This window comes from Zophobas morio, unplaced genomic scaffold (assembly GCF_036711695.1).
Source record: "Zophobas morio isolate AGI-343-1 ecotype UQ-CSIRO unplaced genomic scaffold, CSIRO_AGI_Zmor_V1 ptg000008l, whole genome shotgun sequence".
Classification (NCBI taxonomy): domain Eukaryota; kingdom Metazoa; phylum Arthropoda; class Insecta; order Coleoptera; family Tenebrionidae; genus Zophobas; species Zophobas morio.
The window spans coordinates 3,089,864-3,115,616 of NW_026972113.1; the positions used below are offsets into that span (position 1 = coordinate 3,089,864).

At 38.8% G+C, this 25,753-nt stretch overlaps 1 protein-coding gene across 13 annotated transcripts in view; it reads left to right on the forward strand.

The window, feature by feature from the left end:
- The window catches only part of Bru3 (bruno 3), a 388,759-nt gene that overhangs the window by 337,297 nt on the left and 25,709 nt on the right, over window positions 1-25,753 (forward strand). For 8 of the 13 annotated variants that reach the window (XM_064050301.1, XM_064050304.1, XM_064050309.1 and 5 more), the window contains one exon: window positions 17,934-17,982. In XM_064050301.1, the coding sequence (XP_063906371.1) occupies window positions 17,934-17,982 (49 nt within the window). Of the gene's footprint in view, window positions 1-12,964; window positions 13,155-17,933; window positions 17,983-24,015; window positions 24,119-24,161; window positions 24,225-25,753 lie in introns of those variants that run through there. The other 5 variants (XM_064050313.1, XM_064050312.1, XM_064050314.1 and 2 more) reach the window with 5 other exon arrangements.

Here is a 25,753-nt window from a genome sequence, read left to right on the forward strand (position 1 = left end):
TCTTTTTACAAATTGGAACGTTTACCTCAATAATCGGGAAATAATCTTAACACATACATGAAATCTTGATTAACAGATGATCGAAAACAGCACGGCAACCTATATGTGGTACTAGTTTGAAATTCTTACGAATTTGTTGGAATTTCAAAGTATGTCTGATGGTAGATACAAATCATGTTTGGGGGCGGACAAATTTTTGATTTATATGCTGTTCGTAACATGAGAATCAAAGGTGTATTTTAGCGCCCGACGGTTTTTAATCACCGGCGTGTTATTTTCCAGAGAATCTTTTTCGCCTTACATTTTAGATGGCGATTATTAAATTTTTATAGAGATTCCATTAAAACTTCTCGAAAGCTAACAAAGATTGTAATATAAGTCTGACATTCTGGGCCCTTTATTATAAAGCTGATCAAATATTTGTACCAGATTTAATTCAGACATACTTTTTCTTAAAAGAAAAGAGCGCATCATCGGATGTAACTCGACTTTAATACATTTTCCATTAAATTCTGAGATGTAATATGTCTTTCTATTTATTTATACTTTGTTTACCTCCTTTCTGGATTCCTTGGCCTCGACGTGCACTCAAAGCTTCTCGAGAAAGTGTCCTAAAAGAACGGAATTGTAACCCCTTCAAAATATGTATGAGATGTTAGTAAGCGGATTTATGCTTTATTTTATAAAGAATAAATACAAAGAAATATGAAACGTCAAGATTTCCTTGACGTGAGTCGCTAGAAAAGCTTGCTAAAGCTTTCTCAAGAGTGGAAAACATGTTTTCCTCTTGGCTATTAAAGGATAAGAATTCGTTGATATGTACATGATAAGACATTTTTCCTGAAATTATTGCTCGCAGTCATGTATCTTATAAAGCATTGCGTCCTTTTCATCATTGACTGTTCAGATGCAATCTCAGGAAAGAGACTCCAACCCTCGGTCTCATTAAGTGGTTTCCCTTGGTAACGGTCTTCACAAGTCCTCACATCCAAACTGCTGATGCTATTATGAGCAGTGAGCAATATTATTGAAACAATTTAATAAAGTGGAGGTAAAGAGATCAAAGCATGATAAAATGCACGTGCCAATTTCAAAAACACTACGATTACCGCTTTTTGATAGAAATTTATGTTGCGAAACCGGTTTTACGAGATACATTTTCAGCGACAGTGTACAAGTGTGTCTCTTAGTCATACTCCACTGTTTTCTAATACGAACTCTTTAGTTACATATCAGCCTGACATTCGAAGCTTAACTGCTGCGCATCGGCCCATAAAAATCCTTTCTCTTCGTTTTTCAATACTCGACGAACCTGTTCATAAAAAAGATTTATCGGGAGCTTCATTCAATTCCTATTCTTCACATAAAATTCTCTGTTAAACTTGATCCATCCAATACTTTTTTCCGTGATTAAGTATGATGGAAAACAAAGCGATGAAACGTTATTTATGAGCGAAACTGAGTTAAGTTTATTGGAAGCTAACAGTTTCGTTCTCGGAAGTTCTTAGAACCTCCTGGTGGAAGAAAAATAAACAGAAAAACTCTCAATCATTATCTGCGTCTATTATTGTGTCGAGTATGCAAAGTTTGGGGATGTTATTCGAAAGAAAAGGGAGAAAACAATTCCCTTTTGGTGGCTACGGGTGTCAGAGCAGTAAACTGTCACGAAGAAGTTCGGACCTCCGCGCTCGGATTTCCCGAGGGGACGCCGGATTTCCCTGAGCAAATTTTTTATTCGCCTATATACGTCTTCTTTGATGATCAGATGACATCGAGGACCTGCAGCCGATCAACCCAAAAAACTTAAGAACTATTTCCAACAATTACACCCTTACAAGCGCCACTTTCCGGCAACACAAAGGATACTTCAGATGGAATTATGGGGGACCGTGTATTGCGTAACTGAGTTTTCAGCAACCCAATTTGTCAACGGATGAGAATCGTCAAAGAACCTGTAATACAGATTAAAATCTCTTTTAAGCAATTTTGCCAGAGTATCTTCTTCTCAAATAACCCGCATTCTATCATCAGATTACCGAACTGGATTCGGTTCATTTGTAATGTCATCAAGAAATCTGCATGTCGACGAAAGCGGAAGGAATGGAGACGCAAATAAAAACTCCTCGCATGCACAACAAAACTATTCCATAAAACGGACAACATTATAAACCAACCGAGAATATTTTAGATACGGTATGAGCAGCTTAAACAAAAAAAAAAGAAAGGGAGTTAAGTTATGCGCTGTATTACCAATAATTTAATCTTAAAACTTCGCGGAGGTGTTAATACCGAAATAAAAATAGGGACCAATCACCGGCGAATATTTTTCCTAAAATTCCAATATCGAAGGAACTTTTATAGGCCTCTCGATGCACCCTCCGTTTTCATTTTAGATATCGATCAAGTTTTCTTTTCGCCCGAAACTTACATATTTAAAGCGTGGAGATTAGATAGAGTCAGGTAATCGAAACGACGCGGGTTAAAGCGTAGCGAGGTCCTTTGATCACGCTGATGTGTACTCGGCACAGATGATGGGATTGAGTTGATAATTTGGTGTTGGCCCAAACTCAAACCGCTGCCTTACCGTGTTTACAATGTTCGAGATCACTGGTTTGGCGAAATTTACTTTAAATTCAGCGTATTTCTGCGAATCCCGCTGAACGACATTTTTTCCGGCGCGAATCTAATTCTCTTTTCCAATTAAAAACCGCCCCAGAATCGAGTGCGTGCTACATAAATACCAAATAATAAACGCGCCCTAATTGATTCTGACGAAGGGGAAAGGAGTCACGTGATCTACTACCAAACTTAATTATTGCTCACCAAAGTGCTTATGCCGTGTTACTAACAGGGAGCCTGCTTTTATATAATAGAATTTCAAAATTTGCCCCAAACTTCTGTCCCGATCAGTATATAGCTCGAACAGATTCGTAAGGTTACAATTACCACTTTAAATGAAGCAGTGTTTTGCAAATGCATCTAACCAAAATCTCACTTTATGAAGTACTGCAAACTGAAGTAATCGTTATGGATACTGTGATTTAAAGATTTCGTGTTCTCACTAAAATTCATTTCTTTTGACTTTGTTTAACACAAAAAATGTAATTCATCACAAAGAAAATACGATTTACTGTGGTTAGGTGAACTAGGCGTTCCAATCAAACAGATACGCGGAACAGACGTTGCTGCTTTGGCTTCTCGTTTGTCCGTGGCATGTGGGTGTACTTTGGTGGAAAAATTCTTTTATTTTCTACCAGGTTAATCCTGCTGCGGCCGGGCAACACACCAACAGCGGCTGTGTTTGCTTTAATTCGCCGATGAAAGAAAGTTTAACTTTTTGGCTTCACCACTCTATTTGTTCGAGACAGAATTGCTGATTTCAGGTTTAAACGTACACACATTAAACAGACCGAACGATTCTGTATACCATTGTTGGAGGGATGTTTTCGAAATATGTAAATAATGTTGTTCTGTTTAATATTCTCCGGTTATTGTGATACGTAGGTCGTATTTCCTCGGACTATTTAGTTTGGCCTCCGGAGTCGCGAGTTCGCTTTCCCTGTTTGATTATATTTGTTTGTTTGAAATGAATCCCTATCCCGTCTCTTCGTCGGCGTATATCATTGGAGTAAAGTCTCTTGTCAATACATTATTACTTCCGCTCAGTGAGTTTGACCGACATGACGACCCGCTCACAAAAAATAACAGGGATTTTTTTATAAATAGTAACATTTAGACCTGAGTTTGCCGCATACCCTAAAGCGATTTGAACCATGAGTGCCAGTTTTTAGAGAAACTGACTATACTACAATTGATCCTAAAATCAAAGTTGATTATGGCTACTTATAGTCAAATCGTAGAAGGATAAATTGCTAGTTGTGAGATGACCGCACCTATTACGTAATTGCATGCGTCATCCCTAAGTTCGTTCGCAATCTTCGGACCGCATAACGGATGATATTTTTGAATTTACCTTCATTTTACGGATGAAGAAACTTTTCAAATGTTTCGTAGTTGCTTGAGGTGCTATCACACAAAATTTTTAAAACTTGCCGAAAACTTGTAACGCTGAACGTTGTCAGAAATACACGTGCTACACGAAACTTAACTCTAAAACAAAGTTTAAATTAAAATAATGACCTAATTTAGTTTGAAGTTAGCAAGGAAGAAACTGACACTGTCGGCGTTGCTAATTTCTCGGACTTTATGGAAGAATCGCTCTGGATTCCTTGGAATTTTGTTGTCTACACATGTGCTGACTTATGACGTTCAGAATCCAATAATTAACGCACGCGACAAGTTTGTAGGTGTAGGCGGATTCCTTTAAAGACGTTTACATAGATGCAGCTGAATTCCTGTTTGGTAGAAATCTGTAACGCGGAGATACATCAGGTGTGTTTTCGATGCCTACCGTAGATTAATCACTTTGACTAGTGTACTGTTATCGGCGTGTCCTGTGTATATACGCATATGTAATGTGTATCATTTTGGACTCGAGACAAACTTGCGAAATACATCCGTCCGCTTTAGCAACTCCCTTCTTTCGGTTTATTAAGGTCGGTTGGAATCCCACAAAGCCCGTGGTCGTTCCTTTCCATCAAATAGAAGGAATCCGTTCGATTCCGCTTATGCAAACAAACACATGTTTACCCAGTTCGCTGAACAAGTTGGAAGACGTATAAAATCGGGAAATCTATATTCGGACGCGCACATGAATGTTTGTTATTTGTGCCGAAGATGCGCTGAATTCCCCCGGCGCTAGGACGAGCACGTTTCTCGTTATTGTAACAGGATGGCCTGTCCTCCTTCCTCTCAATCACCGCCGAACTCCTCCACGTCTCGCCCCTTGGCAATTATCACTACCAGTACTGTTAATTGCAGCGCAAGCCCGTCTCTCGACCCAAAATGGGATTTCGGAGAGCTATGGCACACCAAACGCAGATTCTCTCTCGAGTTTTCACTTCGGAATTGGTTGACGCGATCTTTTTCACGGTCGGCGACCCGAAAACCCGACCGAACTCCATCTCTGGAAGCCGCAATCGGGAGTCCCATTAATGCCGGCTTTTAAAAAATTTTACGTCCTTGACGGCGACACTCCGCATATCGATTACGCATAACACTGCCACATTAAATGCCTTTTGCGAAAATGACAAGACGTTAAAACCGAATCCGCGAACTGGTAGACAAATAAAACTGTGCTCGTTTTACCGTGCAAAGATCCCAAACGTAATTAGGTACGTTGAAGTTCAAGAAGTCATACAAATAGAAACGAGGGTTTGTGGGAGTCCGAGTTGGTGGACTGCGTATAGGCGTTCGAAATGTCAATTATGGGTGGTTGTTTGGAAAACCCACTGCATGAAAATGGCAGTAGCGTCGGTCTTTAAAAAATTTTACGTCCGTGAGGCCAACACTCCGCATATCGATTACACATAACATTGACACATTAAATGCTTTTTGTGGGACCGACAAGACAGTTAAAAACTGAATCTGCGGAATGGTAGACAGATAAAACTTGAATTGCCCCTACATGCTGGATACGAGAACTGGAAGAAGAGAATATCTCAAGTCCTCATCAAGTGGGCAATAAACTTTACAATATAATAACTATAATAATAAATTAGGGTTTACGGTTTGCTCTTAGAAATCAAGATAAGTAGCAATTGTAGCAAAACAATGAACGGAAGTACACAACTTTGTTGTCGATTTAGAACTCTGCACGTTTTTATGAGGGAACATAAAAGTAAATATCAAGCCAACGAGTCTGTAGATTTTGTACGTCTTCTTAATTGAATTACATCACTATAGACTTCAGCTATTAAGAATACACTGTAAATCCAACTAGCTCCTTTTTTAAAAGTTTCCCCGACCATATTAACAGTATTCGAAAAAAAAAATTCTCATTTCGCCTGTTATCCGCCGTATTTCAAGATTTGGCAGATCGAGATTTCGTTTTGTTCGACTTTCCACCATTTCGTAAAGTTTGTATGAAGAAAAATTCAAATCAGTTGTCGAATAATACCAGTTTAGAACTTTTCTACGTGGGCTCATAGCTGTCTCGTGACTACGTGTTATCACTCGAACGTATTGTACGACGTCTCCAAGATAAGACTCAAACAACCGAAGTGTATTTTAGCCCAGTTTCTATACGCGTGAAGTTTAAACAGAAGACAATCGATATCTACGGAACCCAAACGCCTTTGGATGTCCAGTAAGACAAGAGCGATGACTGGAAACACTCCCTTCATAAATGACATTTAGAACCACCATCAATAATCGAACAGAGAACAGCTGCGCTTCCTACTATACGAATTAAAATCACTAGATGCCGAACGTAATTGCCAAAATAGTGTCCTATTTTCGTAGGACCATTAGCAAACAAAAGAATCTTCGGGTTAATACACAGAAAATAACATAGTATGTAAATTATAACTCAACAACCTCACAACATTTATATCTTTTATGGGCCATCGTTCGTCAAATGATTTCACTAATAATAACATCCGCCATGAATAAAACTCCCCCAACAGTAGCTAATATATTTGTAAATTCTCATCGGTTACTTTCAGAAGCACTCAGGTATTGTTTTTTTAATTTCATTTGTGGTTTATGTTACGCGGCTCATCCGAGTTCCGAACGCGTTCAAAACTTTGAAAACATATATTTCCATTACACTTGTTTCTGTATTTCGGCTTGTTTGAAGTACTCTCAAGTGAAGCCCGCGAGGATTTTGATGAATTATTTGACTGTTTTTTACTAGAAGCCAATTCGTTGCGGCGGTGTACAAGAGTCATTGTTCAAAACGTATTATCATGTGGGTTACAATCTATGTATCTTAGTTTACGTAGAATGTACGTTGTTTTAACGGAATAATTTTTACGCCGAATTCACACATCACGCCTACCCAGCTGACAATATAAAAATTTTATTGGTAGAAAAGTGTGTACCTTTCAGAACATTAGATTATTGCTCGTGCATCGGCCCAGGAAAGCTACGTCGTTGTTCCATTCCATTTCCGAAATTGCGTTAGACCTGCTCACAATACATCTAAACTTCAGGAAACACATTCGCGGTGAAATTGAGAACGTGTGCTGTTGATCTCATGATGGATGATTTGAGAAAGAATTACTAAAGTTTACAACAAAAGTGTATAGTTTTATCGGGGGAAATCTCGGAAGCAATCCCGCGAGATGAGAGATCGGTCACGTTCCGCTACACTGTATATATAGAGAAAGTATAAAAGGTGTGGAACTTAACCACAACTTTTACTCTTAATATCGACTTTGTCGTGAACGAAAAAATTACTGATACACTCGACAATTCTCTTATGATAAATCTCGATGACGCCATTTGTAACCTGCGGTGTATACTGATGACACTGATGGATGATCGGGAAGTCATTTTATGAGAAAAACTTCGAACACCATTGACCCTTCATCCCTTTCGACCTTGACCTTCGAGCAAGATTTATGGTTTGCTTTGCTCATCAACGCCTGCAAACAAGCCGAAACCGTCATTAGAGCAAATAACACAATTTTCATGTTCAGGGTTTCAAAAGTATCTTTCAGACGAGGGTCAATTGGCTTTCAAACGGATTTAATAAACAATTTCCTTTTTAATTGTCTCACCGTGGCTTCGTTTGTGCGATTGCTTTCTCCTTAATTAAAACGCGCCAGAGATTTTTTGCCTCATAATTCAGGAACGCTAGAAAATACCTTTGTACTCAATCCCGAAATTACCTACTAATTGACGAACGAAACCAGGAAGCAGGAAGTGGTAGACACGTGTCGCTGAAAATCCGCTATCCATGGATATCAAGTTTTTAGTTTGCCAGACGAAGTAAATTCCGACGCGAGCAACAGATAAATTTCGTTCCATAGATTCAATAAGGGGACGACGCAATAAAAGGCGTTAAATAAGCAAGAAAAACACATTGAGTGCCCCTTTGAGGATTAGGAGTCGTCGCCATAAACCTGACCCCCTTCTCGGTCCCAAAGTTTTCCCAACATTTAGAATAGTGCAAAAGCAATTCGCCGATTCCGGTCTTAATTATTTTCGATGGCCGAAGCAATCGTAGAGGTATTTAGTTAAATTGGCCGTCGTATCCTCGAAGATAAAACAGTGATCGTGCGGCTGCAATGACATCACGTATAGCGCAATCGCCACGGGACGTGCGGTCGTTCGGACAGGGTTCGTCGCCGTGCTGTGGTCGGGGGGCACGTTTCACTTTAATTCAGCCACCCGGTTAGGCCATCTATTTATCTCACTTATATGCGCCCCCAGGTACGCGCCACTGCATTAAAAATAAAGGTGCCGCGCGGGAATAACCGTATAATGTTATATAAAAAGATATTTTATATATCACGTTTATATCCTGGTAGTTTTCATCTGCTCGTATGTGAGACCTTCTTTTTACTGTTGCATTTGAGATGTGAGCTGCGTACAGGCGATGTTCTCGTGTTCAAATCGAATTCGGGACGCGAGTTTAAGACGCAGTCGGAAAAGAGAGGTCCTAGAATTACCATTTCAGGATTCTAATTGCATTCCTGATAAAGCGATCCAGTTACAAACAGGTAAAATATAACAAAAAGATTGATGTTAAATGAACTTCAGCGTTAATAAGTTTAAGTTTGCATCTCCTGTAATCCTGTAATCTCCTTCGCTAGATTCTGGATTTGAAGCATTTTTCACTTCCTTCATAGATAACGCGTCTGGTCTTTGAACAATGACCATCTCAGAGATGTTACGCCCATGCGACCAGTAATTTTTAGGGGAGCGGAACTATTATATTGAGTCGGATATGGAAGCTCTCTGGTTTATTATTATATGCTACCCCTCATAGTGTCGAATTCTACTAGAAGAGAGGGTTTTAGTGAAGTTCAGAATACGACTTATGGGCACATCTCGAAAGTGAGAATTTCAAAATTTAGAAATCCATTTTCCTTTCTTGATTCTAGTAAGTTCTGGACAGGAAAACAGAAGGTGCTGTGGGGTCTCCTCGTCCTCCAGCACCTACTATCGGAAGTTAGACTAGGAATACAGATGTCTGTTTAGGGAACTGTACCCAATGATCTGTTCCACTACTAGATGACGCTGTGATTTCTTTCGTATTCCCTTTGAACAGTAAGCGTCTTAAAATGTCATCACTCTTTTTATTATATGTGTTCTAAAATTTTTCTGGCTAATTATGGGAGGATACAATTTCTGGAAACTCCCTTAATGTATCAAGCCAAATTTGAAACGCTTCATAGTCAGGAATGCATCTCATTTCGTTATACAATTTGAGATCGTCTAGCGAATCATTAATTAAAATGGAAATAGTAGAGGCCCTAGGTTAGACCGCTGAGGCACGCCTAAAGTTAGTATAAACGAATCATAAATGCCATTATATCGAACATAGTGATTACGTGATAAATAATACTAATATTACATTAATATAAGATTGATAATATGAGGATTGAAAAAAATCAGGTTTCTTAAAAGTTTTGAAAAAAAGGAAATAAGTATATCATATTCTACTTGATCACAACTATCAACTATTGCATAGGGCACGCTAAATTTGTGGTAGTCGATTTTCTTTCAACAAAACCATGCTGAGACTAGGTGTTTAATGGACCCATAGATTTGTTTGTATAGAAGATTCAAGTACATATTTTGGCATGGTAGTAATCGGTCTATAATTCTTAGACGATGTCCATATATATGAATGGGAAAAATATGCAGTTTTTGCAACGTTTTCGAAGTTTTAGCGAGAAAGAAGCGTAAACAGGCAAAATGCCCACTAACCACCCTCTTCATGACCCCACAGCGCAAAATTCCCTCTTAATGGAGTCCCTCAATAAAAGAAAGCGCGAACCCTCGCCGATGTTGAAATATGTACGTGCCGAGGTCCAAGTACGTAATTCATATTTTTCGATGGTGGTAACCTCCGGATTGGCTTATCTCGACCGCCCAGCTTTGCCGACGGATCACGGACCACCTACTGAAAAATAACGACCCTAATAATGCTATCAGAGCGTAACTCGCGCAGCATTACGGAAACGTAAGAAATTGTCGACTTTACGTAAAAATATACACTAAGTGTGAAATATGGCTTTGGATTAGCAGCGCGGGCCGATTCGGCTCGGAACGCAGAGATATTTGTGTACGTTAGGTACAGTTCGCTCTCGGAACAACATTCGTTAAGACCGGCAATATCTGCAAGTTTGCCGAAGCGCCGTCCCTGCGGCCCGAGCTTAATTGGTTTCATTTCGTGTTCAGCAGGTTTGGGATGCGCGAAGGACTCACGAAAAGGAGACTGATTGACGGCGCGCTTCGACCCACCGGAGTCTCCTTGATTAAATCCGATTTAAATAAAGCGTCTCATTATTGTAAAAAATCGCCTCATAAAAAGGGCGTGGTCAAATATTGATAGCGCATTTGTTTGTGTCTCCTTATCAAACGAGGACAACCGCGCTCAAGCGAAGGAAAAAATGACGCGAAATGAACAGCAATAAACCACAAAAAACCCAAGCGGGGTTCATAATGATTCGCCGTTGCCACTTGCGTTAGTTAAAAGAAGAGATTTCCTAATATTAGAGAAGTAATTTGAAGTACTTCCAAGTCACAGTAGCAATTTAGCCCCGACTTCGCCAACACCTCGCGACCTGGGTTGCCCAATCAGCAACGCTTTGTTTCTCATGCTTCCGCTCATTTTATATCAGAATTTCACCCTTCGAATTTTTGTGCTTTGCCAGATTTCAGAACCCCACGACACATAAAAATGTTTATTTGGTCTAAATGTTAAAACTTCGCAAGGATAAAAACGCCAAAAACGTTGTTGTCTCCACAAGGTTATAATGTTTCACAATCTAGAGTGTCACATCGATTTTGAAACGCTGCCAAAGTGTTTTCCCCAGGTTTATCACAATAACTTCCTTTACGATATTGACTAATTTGAATATTTCTGATCGCCGAGCGTAACATAAATTTGAAATTATTTTTCGAAATTTGAATTTACAATTTTTACGTAACCGGACAAAAACAACATTATTCGCTCCAACGAACGTTTGCATCTATTTCCAAGAGGAACTTGGACCTTCCCTTCGGGGTTCCTGTTCTTACGTATCATTTACGTCGCCACTAAAAATCACTTCACTCCTATAAAAATTAACATAATGAAGAAAATGGCCGGTCTCCGACCCTCCTAAAACTATCCCCATTAAAACGGCGGTTTGTTTCACCCTCGTCACAGAGCAGGGGTGACTCTAGCTCCATTCATGTTTCTGCGAACACGTTTTAAAGCGTGAATAACTGCTCAACTTGGACTCTATTTATTAATTTTAACTGTTCCATAAATCGCATCTACGTCTGCAAATAACGATTTTGTTGAGTTAAAATTCATTGAGGAATACTAAGGAGAGAAAAGTTCGCGAAACTGGTAAACACATTTCCGAGAAAACCCGCCAACACTTCGCTTTGCTTTTATGTTTGTATCAACGAAGGCGTACATACTTGCCAATGTTGCCGCGAGATAAGTTTTAATCTTTTGAATTTAACGGATTTCAAGAGCGTAAACAAAATTTTAATTTCGAGTTTCGCCGTCTGTATAGTCGCAGCGAAAATATAAACACAACAAACTTATATTGAATACAAATATTGTCCCGTTTTTTCACTTTCCAATAAATCGAAATACGCCGAGGCGGATATTGCATTGCCTAAAAATATCTTTAAATTAGTCAATTATGTATGAAGGAGTGTGATGGAAGCGGAAAGTTTAATGAAACGAAATTTGCTTTCCCGGGAGTTATTATTAATACAAGATGGAAAGTCACCTAAGATTGACTTTTTTTAATTATAGATAAATAATTATAGATTTGTTATAGGAGCAGGTAAAAACCCTTATTAACTCCAATAACACAGCGTGGTTGGTTACAATTCCTGTGTGACATTTGAATTTCCCTTGATGTTCAAGTGTATTGATAGAACAGCATTCTCGAGTGTAACCTCGTCCGGCGATTTCCTATTTGTCTGTCTCATATAGCCATACACAGATTGATCCGTTCCAATTCCAAATAATTGATAATATGACACCAGCTGTAGCCCGTGTTATCAAATTGTGCTTTGATTAGAAAATCGGTATTTTTATTCAACCCACGCAACAGTGTTTATTTAAGGATAACACTGAAAATTAGTGTTGTGCGTAGGCACAATCATCGATTTTCTATAATGTCGCAATTCACTCAGCTGTCTGATAACGACACATCACATTACCGGTCTTAATTTTCCCCAAGTGACATAGCTAATCATTCACAAACCTTTCATTTCGATACATTGGACTCAGAGTTGTATAGTTTGAAATTCATACGCACCATGGCACCACGTAGCCAAGATTTTGCTAGAAACGTACAACACTGACTCTTCCAAAGTTAGAAGAAAGAGCGTACCATCGTTAGTCTTGACGGGGCCGATCCTTGTGGTGCTCCGATGTTGTCGGAACCATTACGTTTGTTTTCCGTCTGAGATGTAACTATGACTCTGTTTGAAGCCCTCCTCGCTCCATATTTTCCAGTTTGTTCAACAACAACCGAAATTCTTGTCGGTGCTCGTGCAAAGGTTCACGGGTCGGCTATTAGTCTCGTGTGCCGTACCCGCCGCCCATTCTTTCGTTCCTCCTGAAAAAACAGGCTCTCGTGTACGTTTCGAGATCATTATCTCCGGCATCAAAGGCGTCCTTCCTTTGTGCCTTCGGCGTCCCTGTTTACGTTCGAACGGTGTAACCGAACCCGAGCGTGGGTATCCAATTCGCGCGTTCGGTCGCCGGCGTCCTCCAGGTCGCTAAACACTCCATCTAACTGCACATCTCATTGCACGACGGCGACGCGATCGATGTGGGAGCCTAATGGCCATAAGGAGTGCGTGCGAGAGGCTCGTGCGATTGGCTGCGTGCCGTCGATACACCTCGCACACGCCGCTCCTCTGGGCGCAGAACGCGGCCGACCTGTGAAGGGTGCGTACGTCTACAACCCTTCTTGCTGCACCCGACGCGCGCCTCGTCTGTGCCCCCATTCATCTCAGTTTGCTGGTCGCGTCGCTGATACTACGTGCGCTGCCCCTTCGTCCATATGGTGCAGGTACTCGAGGTGGTCAGGTCGAACACCTTCGACTTGCCCAGTTCTGTAAGTACAAGATGTTGTTTGTCGACGGTTGCGATTATCCTTCCAGAAAGTTTGCTTCACTCTCGCTTTCGCACTACGTTCGAGTTACACACGCGTGTTCGTAATCGCTTTAGGTGTCTGAACGGATGAGGTGTTCGCCCTTTCGATAGCTTTTTTTGCTGGGGATTACTAGGCTTGAATTTGACTTGACGCACGGATGACGGAAGAAAAGCACGAAATTTGAGATTGGAGATTCCATATAATTTCAACTTGTATTAACTTCAACTGTCAATTGCACGTTAAAGAATCAAACTTCGCAAAGGATTGATTGATTGAAGACCAAACAGGTGTCCTTAAAAATCATAGATCTCCAGATGCGCGATGATGTTAAGGTTGTGTTGATCATATGTGAATTACATAAACGTCTGCGCACGTTGACACAAGTAAAACATAGTGAAACTTTTGGCGCTCACAGTTCTATCCGAATAATTTGTTATTTGTATTTAGTATTTTATTTACTGCAAATTTTGTGTCTTTCGTATTAGTTTCAAATTGTTGGCAATTTTTACTTCCTGTCCATCTGTCATCTGTCTAAATAACGCGAAGGCAGTAAAACGATATCTAAAATTTGTCTGATCATCCCCAGCAAAAATTTTGCTAAATATGCTTCTCTACGTATAATTTACTAATCCACGACTATTGTTTAGCTTATGCATGCTTTTGTTGCGCTATAGTTCTGTTTTTATTATTTGGAATACTTTACAAAGTGTTTAAAAAAAATTGATAAACGAATAATATCCAATTTGATATCTTTATTGCCACTAAACTTTCTTGTCAAAAATATCCATGTGAAAAAAAGTCAAAATTTCTTCAAAACTACTACCTGTTACGTAGTCTCATTACCTGTTTTTAACAATTGGCAATTAGAATCAGTTTTACATTTCTGTATATTACAGCTTTAACGCGATTACGTCGTAGCTCCTTTTACATCCAGAGAAACAATCTGTCCTTTCACGAAGACGAAACCCTTTCTCGAAATAATAGTTCTCGGATATCGGAAACAAATCTTATCTTGGAATATGCACTTACATCTAGAAAATCCATATCGCATCTCGTATTGTCTCGCAATCTAGTGTGACGGGTGTTCACATATCACACATCATTTGTAAAGCGTCTAGCAGGCGTAGCTTTTGTATTCTTGTGGTATAAATTTACATACGTGCGTAACCTCAAAGTGGCAACTGCTGTTCCCTTATCGTCGAACTATTTGTAGGCTATTATTATCTTCTTATTTTACATGTTAATTAAATTGTGTACTCCTCTGTAAATTAGTTTGAAATATTAATTTCATCATTCATACCACAATCGCCGTACTTAAATGACGAATTGAACGTAGATATTTTCGGCCGAGTTGCTGAAAATACGAATAAAAGCACTTCGAGTAAATGAAAATTTGCTTTTCCGATGTTTCATGTGGACTATTTTCACAGGGGTTCGTGTTAGGGACCGCAAGAGTAAATTAATTCATTTTATACGCTGTCCTTCCCTTTTCATATTATTACTCTATTCATACGCCGTTTTAAAATAATCGGATGTACCTTGCATTTTATCAATTATTATTATGGCATATAAAGTGGCACGTAAGATAATAAATTACTAATTTCATTAGATTAGTCACACCTGACGGCATGACCTCATTATTTCTATAAGATCATAATTTTTCCGTGCTTTGTTAACTAGTCAATTTTTAACTCTGTGTGAAATATTAAAGTTTCAACAGGTCTTAACGTACAGACATTAACGTAGATTAATTTAAGTTGCATCTAAATAACACGTTGGCATCTTCGTTTACTTTACTTTATATCACTAACACTACTTACTCTTTTCTCTAGTTTTCCGATCTGAATTCTTGAACCTTCACCTCTATTCAACTAACTATTGTAAATACTAAACTACGATCAATACGTTGTTTTCTGATAATTTCTCAATAACATTTACTATGCAGCAAATCGTGTCATAACTCACGAACAAGAACTGCAACCACTGGGACACATAAAAACGAAAATGCCACAATGTAGGTCCATGACACGTTCTTTCAAGCACAAATCCAAGAAATCCTAATGAAAACGTGCACGTCAGTACGTGATCAGTAATCGGAGGGTGATTCTCCCCTATTTGCCAATGGTCCAGGGGGTTACTGTACGAAAACAATGAAACATTTTTACGTGCCTTTTACTTTCAGACAGCACAGGGATACATTTATTTTAATAAAAATATATTGCCCCATTAAGTCTGCACGTTCTTCCATTATCAATCTGGTGTGACCCTTTCAAGTCTACCCAAACCATATAAAATCTGGAATGAAAAACACAACTACTTACTTATAGAAATACAGCTTCATTTTTTTCACTTAATTTTGTTAACGCAAACAAGAGATCATGAAAGCCTCTCAAATTACAAGTCCGGAGCAACTAGAATCCTCACTTGTAATATCAAATTTTGTTCGGTGTTTATTTCCAAGTTAGGTACACATATTTCGAGATTCAAAAACACTCCGCGAGATACTGTATTCACAAACAGTGACTTCTTTGTTTTCATAAGCAGTTAAATAGAATATCTTTTATGGCGAAGATAATATCACGAAATGTTTCCGGATTTCCAAAGATACAAATCCCCGTTTACCCAACTGTTGCTAAATTCGATAATCAAGACGTCCCAGAGCGCTTTTATGAGTATTCTTTTATCATTCTTTGCAATAAATAACCCACAAGCATAAACGGAATCAGAGAACGTTCGTTACATCCGAAAGCAGTATTCAAGTCTCATTGATAAAAATTATGCAGATTGCTGCCATTATTACGTCCGACGTATCAAACCCCACTCAATAACGGCTGCCGGAATTTTCCATATTTTCCGTTCCACATAAGGGAAAAATGATATATGTAGAGACTCCATCCAGACGGCTGGAAACCACTCTTAAATTTTACTTACAGTGAGATAACCTGGATTTACCATGACATTCCGTAGGGTTTCGGAACTGTTATGGCCATATTTGGCTTTTTGCTTTTTCCTCTTGAAATTTCTTTTGCTTTAGCGTCATGTTATCTCGGAGATACGTGTCGATGCAACGTTTGATGTCACATGCAGCGGCTGTCGACGTAATTGCACTCGAAAAAAGTCATCTTCACAACTTCTATATATTTCCTGTGGTTTCAATAAAATCTTAAACGTCCACTTCGTGAACCGTCACTCAATCGATAAAAATCCGGCATGATTCGAAATGTACGTTTCAGTAATTTTTCTTCGAAACGATTTGTTTTTGTCGCTTTGTTTTGTTTTCTAATCGCTTTTATTGGCGATTTATCATGGGCTGTCTTCGACCATAAGTTATTGCTATTTATTTGTCCAGCTGAGTAGTTGATTTATCTAAAGTAATGACGATTTATTAGCTGCAACTGCTATTATATTCGTGGTCTGAAGACTGCAAGATGACATTTGAGATCGTCGATGATTTATTTTGGTAGGTAATTATTGCGAGTTTAATGACGTCATGGTCGATTTACAATTTACGGTATACAAAATGTAATTCATATCTCGCGTGTGCCAGTTGCAGCCAGAATCCTGCTCTAATTTAGTCTGATGACAGGAAATTAAAGTCGAGCTTCTGTCCATTATGGGAGGAATGTTGTTATCGCCTATCTCCATAGTTACAGCTGGCCTAGGCTTTTGACACAACACATTCCAATGTCCCAGCATTGCAACGACGAGCTTTCAAAAGCCATTATCATGACACACTGTCAAATGTATTCAATGCGACGGATATGCAAAATGACCGATGTTTATCGGGGTCATAAACGCCAGAAGCCGACAAGAAATCCAACACCGGCAACAGCTGTAATAAATTATTACTTTCGAGAGGGTTATTGAGTTGTTTTCGGAAACATGCGGATATTGATAATGTGTCAGTACCTGTCGGTTATTTTAATGGTGTTTTTGATGGGCGCTTAACTGATATGATCGCTCACTTATTCAATTCTCTGGAGGTAATAAATATCCAGGATTCTCGGGGCTCGGAAAGATTGACCGAAGAAACACTTTTTGTGTTGGCTAAGGAGGCTTTGTTCAGGCAAATTTTGTAATTTATTTTGGTATTAACCCTCCTGATTGAGCAAGAGCGATCGATAGCTACAACAGCGGGGGACGAACAACCAACTTCTAAACAATAAACTGAGTTTTAGGGGGAAGGGGGGCGAATTGAGTCTCTTAGGGAACAATTTCGCAGTGTTGCTGAAAGCCTACGACGTATGCGAGAGAAGAGAGAATTTTCAAAATTCGCTAAACTTAACACCAACGTCTATAATTGAATGAATAATTTAATCGCTTCATATTCGTTTAATCCTAAAAGAAAGTTTGGTCTTCGAAGTATAAATAAATCTCTTCATCTTGTAAAAACTGGCACAAAGTTTCTAGACTATTTAGGTTTATTTTCTTTCTTTACAGTGTAAAAATGGAAAATCTAGTCCTTCCTCTCCTCGTTAAAAAGTCTCTTACACAGGCTCGATTTAATGATTTTTCCATTAGTTTACCGCAGCAAGTAGACTAATGTTTATGAAATATTCATCACAAATTTCTTGCATGATGTGCTGCACTAAGAAGACAAAAACTTCCATTGTTGCTTAACGCACGCAAAATAGTTTATTATTTAACAGCAAACCGAAAAACTAAACAAAGCAGAGTGTAAATTTTACGATGATAACGATCTGTTTTTCCAAACTAAGCTAACAAGAATATTTTTTCCAGATGAACCGCCCCATCCAAGTGAAACCAGCGGACAGTGAAAACCGCGGAGGTAAGTTCTTGTTTTCTTTTCATGATATGCATTATTCATTATTCAATTAGAACCTACCAGTTTAATGCTACCACTGCGCAGCATTAATTAACTTAAATGGATTCCCAAGAAATTTTTCTTCCCAACTTTCATTTCGAACAACAAACTATACTATGTAGGTGTTGCAGCCGAATTACATTATTCATTGTCAAGATTAATGGGTCGTTTTGCTTTGAACGATTTAACATACAGAGTAAGGTTTCTGTAAATCTGTAGCGTTTTCGTTGTACTTAGAGTTACACGGAATTTGGCGACTCGCACGTGCCTGGAACACACATACTTCAACTTAGTCGAAACATTTGGCGGCGTCGACTAAAACAGTAAATGAAAGTAGTACACGAAGGTGTCTTGATGAGTCGAAATAAACAATCATTTGGTGTTACTTCAGTATATTACTACTTTAGTCAGACTCCAAAATGTCGTCAATGTCGGAGTCAAAATCAGTCACATGGCCTCTTATCACATTATCAGGTGTTAACCAATTCTGTTTTATCTAATTTAAACATTGTGGCGTTTCGAATATTACACCGTATGTATGTTACACAAGGTAAGTGCGTAAACATCTGTTTTCTCTGTCTTCCGAATTCATCGTCAGTGATTTCCAATTTTCCTCAATTACACTTTTTTGGGTTTAACTACACAATCGATAACACACTCTGTACATATCCATTCCGTTTTAATCCACAAGCCCCATCGCATTAACCGCTCCTCTGGCTCGAAAAAGCCGAAATTAATTCCCGACTAAATTTTGGTATTCACTTTGAAAATCCGGTTGGTGTTCAGCTAAATTTTAAAATATTTGTTTAAGCACTAATGTAAACGGATTGGCTCAACTGAGTGCGCGAACAAGATTTGTTTTTCGTTTTGCATTCGTTTATTTTTATCTCCTTTTTCCTCGGCTATATCGATGCCGGCGGTGGTGTGCCGTTTTGTATTTCGAAACGTACACACTCGACGAATTAACCAGCAAAGTTATGAGAGATGAGCAAGCATTAAGCGTGCAATTTAAGATGAAAGGAATGCAAACGACAATCGCTGAATGCAGGTATTTACATAAATCAGGGAACTCCTTGTGTTAAGTACGTATGTGCACGCGCTTCGTGTGGCATTGCTTCTGACGTTAACGCGTGCTACAAAACGTCGGCGTTACGGAAAAATACGGAAAATTATTCACACAGAATTTCACAAGCCTTTGCATTTTATTTCTCAGAAACACATACTCAGAATTAATAAGTTTTCAAAATGACGTCATCAATTTTCCAGAGGGGATAAATACAAACATTACTTAGCGTTTTGGCAAAACTTCAAAGTAATTCACCTTGCAAACGCTAAAAAACAAAAGTTTAAACACTGGTAGAAAATTCAGGGAGCGAGAAGGGTGGAGACTCGCTCTATAGGGTTTGATAGCTTAGCATCGATATAAAAAAATGCAGATGAATTATTTAGAACGGCTGTAACGAATACGTTTAAATTAGAGGGTAGCGTGAGTGACGTAGCGAACGACTTAAAAATAACGAATTGAATGTCGGGAACAATTATTTCATTTCGAGAGAAGAATACATATCGTGCACAATAAATTCAACAGGTTATAGCGTGTGTATCGTACAAAACGTAAAAATACAATTCGTCCTAGTTCTAAAAACACTCGTCCACGTTATAAGAGAAGTGTCAGGAACACACGACAGATATTTATATTTGTTTTGTTTCCTCTGACAATTCAGTCGTCGTTATGTTTTTCACCACCCTCGGACGTAAGTACACGGTAAATAAAATTTTTGTCGCTAGGTAACTGTCTTACATACTTACTTTCAATACGTTCTTATTTTCTAAAGCAAATATACAAAAGTAAATACCTTCCACAATCGTCAATCGATGCCTGTTCATTAAAGGGGCGTCACACAAAAATGATTCGTCATGGCTAACTGTATCTTTAATTTTCAATACTTGCAAAAATTTGTCACAAATCTAAGGATACATTTTTTAAATTATAACATCAGTAAAAGAAGATTTTTATAAACAATTATTTGTAACAGGGGACCTAATATACAGTTTATTCATAGAAATGAAGTTGGCCATGGTTGTTTCTTCCAGGAGATGGTGCTTTAAATTTTGTATTATTATTTTTTTAATATAACTGCAAACTGCATTACAATTACTAATAAAATATCTTCTAGTGATTTTGAGAAAACGCTTTGAAGTCTGTGCGTGTCCCTATTTCCGCCGATATTGAACCCCTTCGCTTCGACAGATTAATAAATTTTCCGTGACATGATTACTGTATCAAACGGTCATTTTAGGGGAAAAATGCATCGTGTGTGTTAACAAGGACGGAAGGGGTGCACCACCCTCGCTCCACTCAATAATTAATTACTTCCACCAGCCCGACACGTCAAATTTAACATAGTTTAGCTAGACAAAAGTGGTATTATTTGATTAAAATCGGAATATCGTCGGTAGCGTAAGAAAATCAATAGTCGAATTAGGAGTGTTCGCTAATAAAAGTCGTAATTGTTTTAACAAACTTATGACGAATAACAGGGAGGAACACGAGAATCCTAATCAAAACTGACGTTATTATCCGCGTACAAACATTTATAAAGTAAGATTCATTTCACATATAAATTAACTTCTTTGATGAGGGTTGCTAGTGCTTTAACAAGCACGTGCACCTGGTAAACGAGTTCGATTTCATACTCCTCCACTCCAATTAAGTTGCACATTATACCAATTATTTCCCTCCACGAATTGAGCTTAATTGAAGTTGCTGTGCAGGGTGTCTGCCGGGAAGCCAAGTCACCTCGCGTACATCTTTGATTTTCTCTGGTACGTTTAAAATCAATAACACAACAAACATGCCTTTGAAAAAAGCCCATGGAAAGCAGGCCTTGTAGTTATTTTTTTCGGAAAGTAGAGCTCCGGGTGCAAAAAAGTATATTATTAAAGGAAAGATCGATCAACCGTCAACATCGAGATTCTGGATTGAATAACCAATTAGTTTTTGTTATTGTAAGCCGAGCCCGGAGGTAAAGAGTAAATCAATAAATTTTGGTTACAATGTAAATGATTTTGATTAAACTTGGCGCACAGTTCTACCCTCTACACCTCTCGACGCCCCCTTCACTCGCGCGTACTCTAATTTTATCGAAATAAAAGTCCCTCATCAAAAACAGTAAAACGAGATTATCTCAAGCCTTTCAAAGATGTAATTAAATTATGCGAGGAAATAGCTGTCTCCGATTTTACGAAGAGATAGGATTAATTATTTGTTTCGATCTCAGGAACGGCATTATTTAGACCGGAATTGTGTCGCTCCAAACACTTCTTTGCATCTCAATTGTCATTTTTCATCGAGATAAGACGATCTCCGGTCGCGAGAGCTTATCCACTTTTGGACTTCTGATTTGCTCATCTGCTTAATTTTGCGAAAAAACATTAACACCCTCCAGTGGACATATTTATGCGCTGTAGCAAAATTCTCATTTATATTTCGAGCATTCCGGATCGTGAATTGTATCTCGTTATCAAGAAAGATACAGTACACGTAAAGTATTGAAAAGTTCGTTAATATTTGATTTTCGACATTCACCGATTTGTGTCGTTATCCTCGTCCTGTCGCCCCGTCCAAAATAAATTCCGTTCCACTATCGATTTGTAGGAGAGCGCCTAAATGTTTGACGATAATCGAATGCAGGATCCCATAATTAAGTATTCAAGAAAGACGTAATAGAAAGCTCACAACGCGGAAAGCAGATAAGGCGAATGGGAAGTTAAAAGAAAAGAGTACTTTTATAGCCCAGTCAGTAGACATCGGTTATCAATTCAAAGGAGTGGAAGACATAGAAAGTTCATAAACCAGAACTGCTGGAGACAAAGAGAAACATCAGTCAGCAACAGTCGCCCAAGAACGTAAAGTTTAAGTAAATGCGGCAATTCGCTGCAAGAAATGAACTCTCTTCGAGATATTCAATTCGTCTTGAGCGAACGATTTTAGGGCTCCTATTTCGATTCCCTACCAATAGGACATCCCCTATTACCGAAATTATTTATTATTCTTCGACTCGCGTACCCCTAAAGATCCTTTCATTGACGATATATTTTATACCAGATTACCTTTTTCTTAAGCGCTGCATATACGATGATCGTTGCAGATTGCAAGTCATCGAGAAACTTATGCGGCTCTTCTGGGTTTTATTATTGACATTTGTCAGGGCCACGTGACGCTCTGGAGGTTGTCATTAAGTTAATTTTCTCTCGTTTCCAAAGCTTTTAATTAAGTAATTGCTATTTCCCATCCTGATACAGCGAAAGGAAATTATTGAGCAAGTCTGACTTTTATCCAAGATCCGTCCATGCTGGAACCCTTCTAACAATGCAATGCCGGTGGCGACGTTTCGAAAGTCACATAGTTAAAGATGACGTCTTAGACAGCTACTTTATGCTAGCTTTTAAACATCGCCACCACTATTATCCACACAGACATTGTTTATTGTATCAACATGACGTAGAGCTGAAACGTGTTATTCAAGTTTCAAAATTCACGTTGAATAGTCCAATAGTATCATTAGATTTTAGTTAGAAATGACCATTTCTGATATTTGCTTTGGAAATTCGAGCTGAAACTGTTTACGTCTAATACTAAATAGGAATCTAATACTACGCAACATATATTTATTAAATTTACTTTTATTTCATTGTTTGCTCATACAAATCTGATTTAAATTATTTGATTTTTTTCTATTCCGAATTAATTCGTTCTATGCCACCTGAACGTTGATGAATTAGTTATGTGTACTGCGCTGTTACCAAGGCTGCACCAGTTCAATAGCGATATTTAGCTGTTATCTTCAAATTTGGTTTTGTACCCGGCGCATCCACCAAAATAACAAATGTTATTTCTATCTCATAATCCCAATGGCAATCATAGAAAATAAGCATACAGCCAGTAGCCTGAAAGTCATTCCATACTTAAGTCCGCTAGGGCCAAAAGGAGTTCGGAATAATAATAATCTAAACAATATCAAATTAATAATCGTAGAAAAAGTATGGTCTACAACTAACATGGATTGGCTTATTTATCATTTGTTACGGTTATGATATAACCCGAAAACGAATCAGTAGCCAGTACCTACAGCTGTTACATATTATTCTGTAAGTTCTATATTATCTATCTATTTTCTATATATCCAAAGTATCTAACGTCACACGGCAAAACTGAGCTCGCTTTCGATGTAGTAGACTTCAAGCAGACTATAATATAAAAAGATATGGTTTAATTGGAAAACATTTTGGTTGTTTTTGATAGTTGGTTTTATGATCTTATTATATAAAAGTGTTTGTCCTGACTAACAGACTGACTGATTCATCAACGCAGAGCCTAAACTACTGACGCTAGAAACATGAAATTTGGACTGTAGGTTCCTTCCGTGTTATAAGTCCGCACTAAGAAAGGATTTTTGGAAATTCGGCCCGTAAGGGGGTAAAATAGGGGATGAAAATTTGTGTGGAAGTCCAGTGAGTTTTTAGGTTAGACTGGTTCACTAGGGAAGGGAGAGTGAAGGGGGTGAAAAATGGTATGTCCTAATTGCGAAATCCACGCAAACGGAGCTCTTCTAGTAGTTACATATTTATAAGTATGAATTTCATCTCTTAACGTCTTACCCTTCTGTAGGAGCAATCCACTAGTTCTTGTTCCGTGATTAAAGGCATGTGACTGTTTACAATCGTTTTCACACAAAGCTGGAATGGCACAATTCTTGATCTTTCAGTTGATATCTTTCAAAAAAGCAGAAGATCGTCTTCCTAGATAGAATCGTGTTATTCTAGCTTTCAACGGTACCACGTATAGTGTGTTCTACGGCTGCAGTCAGCGTCGAGTTGCAGATTAGAAGCGCCGGCTCTCCCGGCCGCTCGCGAGCCCTAAAACCGTCCCCAGGTACGGGAGAGAATCGGCGATAGAGCACCAGGACGCCGCTGCTAGGTCTGTTCTGATTACAGAGCTCGCGATGGCGGCCGGCATCAGCTGCGGCGGCGTCTGCTGGAAGTAGGGGCAAGGTAACGAGGAGATAGCTAGCTCCCCGACCCGCCCGGACCCGGTCAAGTAAGACCACGTCCTGTCCTTGTTGTGGCGTTGTGACAGTGTCGTGCGTATTAGACTGTTGTAGTGCGTTGTTCCTGTGCAGCAATGGTCAGCTCGTTCGTTCGATGTATGTCTAGACGTTGTGTATTACCTCTGAATGTATAGTGCAAACTTCTATGTCTTCCGTATGATTTTTTACGTATATCTGGTAAAGGTGCAGCCGCTTCCAGACGACTTGCCCCCCCACACATGGTCGGACGCGAAGGGGCTGCACCAAGCCTGTGCGCGATAGGCGCACCACTCGTAAGTATCGTACATGTACGCCGCGTAATGTTACAACGCAACTACCAGAGCACTGTCATGTACCCTAAACCGCGCCTTCTTCCTTCTGCTCTACCTCTGTACTATATGTCGCAGGTTAAGGTTCGCATCTAAATTTTGGTCTCGCCTATGGAAACGGACTCCTATAGGACGATCAAGTTTCTTAATCATTTACAGTCGTAACCAAATTACATTCTCTCCATGATCTACACAAAGTTACAATTACATTTTCGATAACGATCTATTTATTCACCATAAAACACGTAATTATGCAATCTAGATCTTACCCGAGTTAAGGAACAAAATTCTTAAAATCACTAGGACCCCACAAGCAAAACCTGCCATATCTTGTATTTCGAAAGACTGGCCGTAAGATGACAGGGCACTTCAAGCATAATTACATGATTTATTTCAAAACCATTCTTTTTGTTCGATACAAAAATACAGCGTGGTTTGCGTATCTTTTGGCCGGAGCAACCAGTTCAGGTAACTTAGTAATTGTTTCGCTTTAAATTAGGCTTTTGTGTTAGTCAAAGATAGCGTTATCTGTTGTTTTTTGGTATGGATATATATTATTGATGAACTCTTAATGTTAGGTTATGTACTTCGAAATGAGGCAATAATTTTAAATTATCAGACTTTCTTAGAAGACATCAATGGGATTTTAGAGGACTGTCACAACGAACACATCGCAGTACATTAGACGGATGAAAAACTGGATAGCTTTTGCCTTATCTAATTCTAACAACATGGAGCATTGTCCATGACCATTACGATGATGGCGAAAATCCAAAAACACTTATAGACACGTACATTTAAAGTTTGCGTTGTCGAAAAGTGCAGAAATAAAAATTCCTAGATAATTACTTCATTCAAAAAGTTATGTCCCATATAGAGGAAGAGTAAACCTAAAACCAGTCCCACTTCAACGTTTATAGCGATATTATATTGGTCGTAATACGGCGTTAATAGAAATAAAAGGCAAAAGTTGCAAAGAATGATGAGTCCATTCACGATTCCATATACGATGCTTCGACTAAATCAGCAAACGCTCCAATCAATCTCGTTAAAGTTGCAGAAGTTCACCGACATCATTCGAAATAACAGTTCATTTAAATATGACCCTCCGACACAGTGGAATTTAAATTTGTCACTTCAGCTAAATGTCGACGAAATAGATACGGTACAAATGGGGGCGCTGGAGTGACAGTAAACCTTGTGGGAATTTACGGTGTGGTCCAGCGTGTGCCGAAATGTATCAGTTATTGACCAAACGGATACCTAAGCTTCAGTTATTGAATCATTAGTACAAAATCAAGGGATTAATGGACATCA